The 6589-nt window shown below is 33.2% G+C and overlaps 1 protein-coding gene across 6 annotated transcripts; it reads left to right on the forward strand.

Moving 5' to 3' along the window:
* The first annotated feature begins 2055 nt into the window (after positions 1-2055).
* Positions 2056-6311, forward strand: LOC101501045 (uncharacterized). 6 transcript variants are annotated; one of them, XM_073365840.1, is made up of 4 exons: positions 2095-3025; positions 4086-4160; positions 4712-4924; positions 5669-5968. In XM_073365840.1, the coding sequence occupies exons 1-3, from the start codon at positions 2969-2971 to the stop codon at positions 4880-4882; spliced, it is 303 nt and encodes a 100-aa protein (XP_073221941.1). In that variant the 5' UTR covers positions 2095-2968; the 3' UTR covers positions 4883-4924; positions 5669-5968. The 6 variants fall into 6 exon arrangements, with proteins under 6 accessions (XP_073221943.1, XP_073221940.1, XP_073221944.1 ...); XM_073365838.1 differs by having other exon boundaries at positions 2098-3025; positions 4041-4160; positions 5669-5966; XM_073365841.1 differs by having other exon boundaries at positions 2101-3025; positions 4055-4160; positions 5669-5964.
* The last annotated feature ends 278 nt before the right edge of the window (positions 6312-6589 follow it).

The following is a 6589-nucleotide window of genomic DNA, read 5'->3' on the forward strand; positions in this document are numbered from 1 at the left end:
ATGTCCTAGTCGCATATGCCATAAATCACAAGACTCAACAATATAAGCAGAAATCATATTATTATTATAGTTACTAACAACGTTATATTTGAACATATTCTCACAAAGGTAACCCTTCCCTACAAACATACCACCTTTAGAGAGAATAAATTTATCTCCCTCAAATACACATTTGAAACCAAACTTATTAAGTAAAGGTACAGAAATCAAGTTCTTCCTAACTTCAGGAACATGAAATACATCTTTAAGAGTAAGTGTTTTTCCAGAAGTGAATTCAATCTTCACTGTTCCTTTTCCTTTAAGTTGGACAGTTGAGACATTTCCCATGTACAAAACACTTCCATCTCTTCTTCATCAATGGTCTTAAATAGTTCTTTGTTTTTGCACACATGGCGGGCAGCACTAGAGTATATCCTCCAAGATTCAACATCTTCAATCATGTTGAGTTCAGAAATGACAACAATAAGTTTATCTTTTGTTGCACTTGAATTCTTCTCTTTGCTCTTCCTTTTCAATATCCTGTACTCATTTTTAAAGTGTCCTGGTTTTCCACATTGATAACAACTTCCTTTTCTTTTCTTTCATTGTTCATCATTACCATTGTGTTTTTTCACGAGCTTTATCAAAATATCGATTTCTTTTCTTAAAAGATTTATTTGAATTTCATTCCTCCATTACATGGACTTTATCATGAGAAAATTGGTTTTTAGTATCCTCTTGTTTACGGTACTCTTCTTCTAAATGAAGATGATTACCCAATTGCTCAAGAGATATGTCATATTTATTATGTTTCATAGATTTTTTGAAATCTTTCCATGAAGGTGGATGTTTGCCTGTTATGCATAATATAATAATAGTTTCTTCCATGTGCATCTTATTTTGTTTGTAGTTCTTAAGAATGCGTTCAATCTCATGCATTTGTTTCATTACTGATTTATTATCAACCATTTTATAATTATTAAATTGAGAAACAAGAAACTTCTTACTTGTACCGTCTTCTTTCATGTATCTTGACTCTAGTCTCCCATAGTTCCTTTGCAGAGATACTACTTTAATATATATCGAACAAGGAGTCAAACACTCCGTTGTGAATATGGCCCATGCATATATAGTCATCATTGTCCCACTTCTTCCTTTCTCTTGTTTCTGCTAATGTTTCCACTTCCTTCTCTAGCAGTCTTGTGGTGTTCAGAACATACACTACCTTCAAAGTTGTAAGAAGGAATTTCATCTTTTTATGCCAACGGATAAAGTTTCCTCCATAGAATTTCTCCAACTTCACAAAATTATAAGTCATTTCTTTGAGTGATGCAGTCATTGATTGGAAATAAAATCGAACCTAAAGATTGTTGGATCTGTGTTGGTGACAATTGCTGCAAGACTTTAATAGTGAAGTTGTTGATGAAGATTATATGTAGCAAATTCTAAAGTGTGTTGTTACACTAGCTTTTAGGTTCAATTCACCCCCACCAATTGGATGCAAACGAGATAACCAGTTAATCCCCTTCAGGATACTTTGGAAAACCTTAATATGATTTGCACTATCACACCAAAAGTATCTTTCAATAGTATGTTACAAAAGAATATTTCCTATTCTTCACTAATGCAATAGAGAAGATTAAGATGACTTAGAATATAAGAATGGATGAGAAAAGTGGATAGCAATCTCCAAAATTTTGTGTTTTCATTTTGTCCAAAGTAATGTCACTTGAGAAAGAGGTACAATTCTTGGTTCTGCCTTCTATTTTGCAAAAGGCTATATACATATAACGTTCAATAAATGACTAAAGCATTGCAATGGTTTGGCGGTTGATTAGTGTCTCTTTTCGCGCATGACCTGTGGTCGAGTGTCACTAAAACTATGTTTTAGCTACAATTTTTCTAAAAAATAATATATTATTTTGTAAAAAAAATTAAATGAACAAAAACCTTCAAAAGTAGAAAATGTGTTCCTTTACTTCCTTCTTAGAAATTTTCTACATTATTTTCTACTTGGGATTCTATATTCATTTTCTACCCTAAGAAGGAAGTAAGGGAACTAGTTGGGATTCATTTTCTACTTTCTACATTCAAATTCATTTTCTTTTGCCCGGTTAGGGTGAATTCATTTTTTCATTTTTCCTCTCAGAAATCGATGTCTTCTCTGGTAACAATTTGATTTCCTTCGACTTTCCTTTTCGATTCGTATTATTCTTCAATCTTTTTGTTCGAATCTTTCCTTTTTGATTTTCTACGATTCGTATTATTCTTCAATTTTTCCTTTTTGATTCGTATTATTCTTCAATCTTTCCTTTTTGATTTTCTGCGATTCGATTTAGCACTTCTTCTCTCAAATCGAAAAATCGTTCCTCTTCTCACAAATCGTTCTTCTTCTCCTTTGGAATCGATTTTATTCATCCAATTTTGTTCAATTTCGTTTGTCATCTCACAAAATAGTAAAAATTAAGTTTCAAATCGTTCTTCCATCCCAATCTCAAGTAAATTTCGTTCTTCCATCACAATTTCTTCGAAATCCATTTCATTGGATTATCAGGCTCTATAAATGAAACCTTTTATTCCATTGAATGAAACCTTTTATTCTTCCAGATTAATATTGCTCTATAAATTGTTCTATACATCTCTCCTATATGTTTGAAAGAGAACACACTTGTATTATGTTGAGCCTCAAGGAGTAGAGTAGTAGCCTCAAGGAGTTGTGTCTTCTGAAGATGAAAAACATTCTTTTACACCAACGAAGAACTTCATATTATGTTATTTGAACTGACTTTCGGTTGTAGCCGAGCTCTGATTTTTGAAGACAGATTACAGGCGGTCAAAAATCTACTTCTTTTTATCGTCTTAAATGAATAAAAATGAATTTTTGAGACATATAGTTTGTTGGATTAGATTTTTTTAGACTTATATTGCAGCAATATCAACTGCTATATTGATTTTCTCAGGTTTATCTTTACTCAAAGTTGGTGGAAGAATGGTTTATTCAACATGCTCAATGAATCCTATTGAGAATGAAGCTGTGGTTGCAGAGGTAATCTACTTTGAGTGCTATATAGTCTATACTTTTATGTAGTCTTGCTAGTCGCTGGGTTGACATAGAAAAGTGCTTTAGCATAGTAATTTGAAAACAATTAAGCAAGTATAGGCTTGCAAATTTCGGCCACAAAAAAATTGCAACACGTTTTTCTTGCATAATTTATTTTATTGTCGTCGTGTCTCAGCTTAGCCCCAAAATCAGTTCATTCCTATTTCACTGGCATAGCATATGCCTAGCTCATGGTTACTAAGGTGAGGTGGTTGTTTGAATTGCAGCTATTTTGGGTTTATTCTCCTATTACCCCTGACTAGCCTTATACCCTCACTCCCAACATTTTATTAATAGTATGAGTGCTAAGTGATAACTGTTCTGGTAGTAAATCAGTAGGAAATTGTGAGAACTTATGGTGGGGGAGAATACACCTGAAAAGAGTTTGAAACGTTTTGTTGACCAAGGCATCCGATACGAGGTAACTGTTCCTTATAGCGCTCAACATAATGGATTAGTAGACAAAAGAAATAAAATAGTCCTAGATATGGTTAGAAGCATATGATGAAACAAAGAAATGTGACTCATTGGTTTTGGGGTAAGGTAGTAACCATTGCAGCCTATGTCCTAAATAGAAGTCCTACAAGAAGAATTCAGAAGGAAGTGTGGTCCAAAAAAAAGTCAAGTTATCAGGAAAATGGTATTCTAGTAATTCAGAATTGTTTTAGTTGGGATTCTATCAAAGCCAAAGATATTATGAAATATGATATGATCATATGGCCCTCTTCCAATATTTTTATTTATTTATTTAAAAATTTGAATCAAATTAAAATTTGTAAACTCAATTTCATTCAACTTGATGCTAGAATTTTGCAGAATACTATAGCAAAAGCAGATTGACATGCATATAATTGCTGTTGTTTTTGTTTGTGTTGAAACATGTTTCATTTAGTATATCCGATGTTTGGTTTCTGTGTTATACAAATTGGGTAGCTTTGGTCCTTTTGGTTTGGTTTTTTATGTTTCCTATTGCAGGAGTGCTATTGATTCCTCTTTATTCAAGCAGTGGTTGCATAACTTGCAAACTGAGAATGGAATTCTAGCCAATGGTAGGATGACTTTGAAAGAAGTTCTAATTCAGGTAATTAGGCTATTGAGCGAAAAATAAGGTAAAGGATACCATAATCTCTATCTGTAAGAAAAAGTTTTGACATACAAATCTGTTGCAAATTATTGAGGGGTAAATCTTAGTTTCATATATGAAGCTATGGGGGGGAGTTATTAAGTAGAGATTAAGACAAGACTGACATCACATAGAATCAATTTGGTTTCATGTCCATGAAAGCTAAATATTTCTTACAATGATTGATGGAAAATTCTTCGAAGAACTGAAAATATTTAAACATGGTTTTGAGGTTTTCATTTGTATGGATAAAACACATACTAGTAAGCTATAGTCCATAGAAAGGTTTCGTGGAAGGCTCTCAAGACTAAAGGAGTTTGTAGTGTGTACATTATAGTGATCAAAGATTCGGGGTCATGAACTAGCATATGACATGCAACTTAATAATTTTAGCATTTGTCAAATGAATTAATTTTTTTTTTTTTTGAGAAGGAGGAATAAATAAGGAAGGATTGTATAATTATTTTGGATTACTTAGTTAATAAAAATAATAGAAATTTTTAACCTAGGCTCACTCAACTCAACCACCCCCATTGAAGCCCACAAACATCAAAGCCTGCAAGAACGCGGAATGTCTTTCTTCAGTGCCTTCCCGCCGATTCTGTTTAATCATTCAGTTGCCAAACGAAGGAATACGTAAGAAAAGAAGGGACTTGAAAAGGAAACAAATCAATAAGTAAAAGAGATCCGAAACTATCATCATCGTCGTTGCTTGAGTCAAGGTAACTGCTCTTACTCTTACTGCTACCTTTTTTCTTCTCCTAACTTTCCTATTTGTTAGACACTGCATCTTAATCAGTATCAATATTTGGTTTGTTTCTTAATGTTTTCGTGTAGACCATATGTTTGATAAAATTACGTATCTAGGTTTTAACTCTATATATTTTACTTTTGATTTTCTATCTTAAAACTCGTTTTTTGTTATGCTATAGGAAGAGTTAGTTGTTGTAGCTTCATGATAATTTACTTTTCTTAGGGTTTGAACTTCATATGTTATTATTATTGTTGTTGTTGTTACTTTTGCTTTGATTTTCCTTTCAAATAGTTGTTTTATTATTCTGTGTGAAAGTTCATGATGGTTGATTATCCAATATAGTAAATCAGTTGGTGCTATAATGTATGCAGCCCGACAGTTATGCCTCTTGTAATTCCAACTTTTGACTATTTTACTGATTTGTGATTGTTTGGAATGTCCTGATAGTAAATAATTCTAATCAAATTTTGATATTCAATCATTTGGATGCCTACTAATGTGCCCACACTTACACGTTGATGGTTTAAATAGCAAATGTTGTTTTAAACTTTATGAACATAAAGTTATTATATTTGTCCAACTTTAGCATGTATCCTTGCACCTGTTGCTTTTTTTACTTGATTCAGCTTATGGCTTCAAATGTAGAAAGGTCAAATTTGTTTTGTAGCAGTTTTGCAATTGAATTTCTAAGTTGTTGATTTTGGAGATGTAGGTATATGACAAGGGCAGTTGGTTCGTTTCTTCCAAAGATGTTCCCAAGTTTCGTAGAAGTGTAATTCTTTCCAGCATGTTTCCTTCTCGAATACGCTATCAGGATATGGGTGAAAGTGACTTTACTGTTGACACAGGAGCCTGAAGTTTCAACACCAAATGAGTTTTTGATAGCTTTGATGAAGTTCATGGATTGTATGAGGGTGGAATTAAGCTGCCAACAAAAATACTTAGCAAGATTAGTTCATGGATATGTGTCACTGCTTAATTTTGCGTGTTTTTGCAAGCTTCACGTTCTGTTCTACTCTTTTGCAGCAAGGAAAGATCATACCTTGTGCTCATTGTAGAATGGGAACCATTGGAAAATTGTTACATCAAAAGCAACATGGGAATGCAAACGTGAATGTTAAGAAGAAAGATTTGGCGCCTGTTGAAAATGCGCGCGTGCAGTAAGAAATATCTTACTGTGTTGAAATGGCAGAGTTAACAGGTGTTGATGTGTTGCTTCTACTGTTAAATCTGCAGTGGATATTCAAACATCGAGTGATCTAATGACTCTTACTGCTGCTGCTGCAACAGGTACTTGCTTTATCTTTCTACGCTTGCATGTTATAAGATTAGTAATTGAATAGTATTAAACTATATACTACCAAGTTGAAAAAGCGCTGTAATAGGATTTTAAAAAATAAAATAAGGAGGTCTTTTACAACGCTCTTTCAAAGAACGATGTAATAGGCTTTTAAAAAATAAGTTCATGGATTGTATGAGGGTGGAATTAAGCTGCCAACAAAAATACTTAGCAAGATTAGTTCATGGATATGTGTCACTGCTTAATTTTGCGTGTTTTTGCAAGCTTCACGTTCTGTTCTACTCTTTTGCAGCAAGGAAAGATCATACCTTGTGCTCATTGTAGAATGGGAAC

Source organism: Cicer arietinum, chromosome 3 (genome assembly GCF_000331145.2).
Source record: "Cicer arietinum cultivar CDC Frontier isolate Library 1 chromosome 3, Cicar.CDCFrontier_v2.0, whole genome shotgun sequence".
Classification (NCBI taxonomy): Eukaryota; Viridiplantae; Streptophyta; class Magnoliopsida; order Fabales; family Fabaceae; genus Cicer; species Cicer arietinum.

What these genes read in the sequence shown, in the direction of transcription:
- LOC101501045 (XM_073365838.1), top strand. Translation starts at nt 2,969, where the DNA reads ATGGTTTATTCAACATGCTCAATGAATCCTATTGAGAATGAAGCTGTG. An exon ending in ATGAAGCTGTGGTTGCAGAG is followed by an intron (nt 3,026 to 4,040) that starts GTAATCTACTTT and finishes TTGGTTTTTTAT; the next exon opens with GTTTCCTATTGCAGGAGTGC. An exon ending in TGAAAGAAGTTCTAATTCAG is followed by an intron (nt 4,161 to 4,711) that starts GTAATTAGGCTA and finishes TTTTTAACCTAG; the next exon opens with GCTCACTCAACTCAACCACC.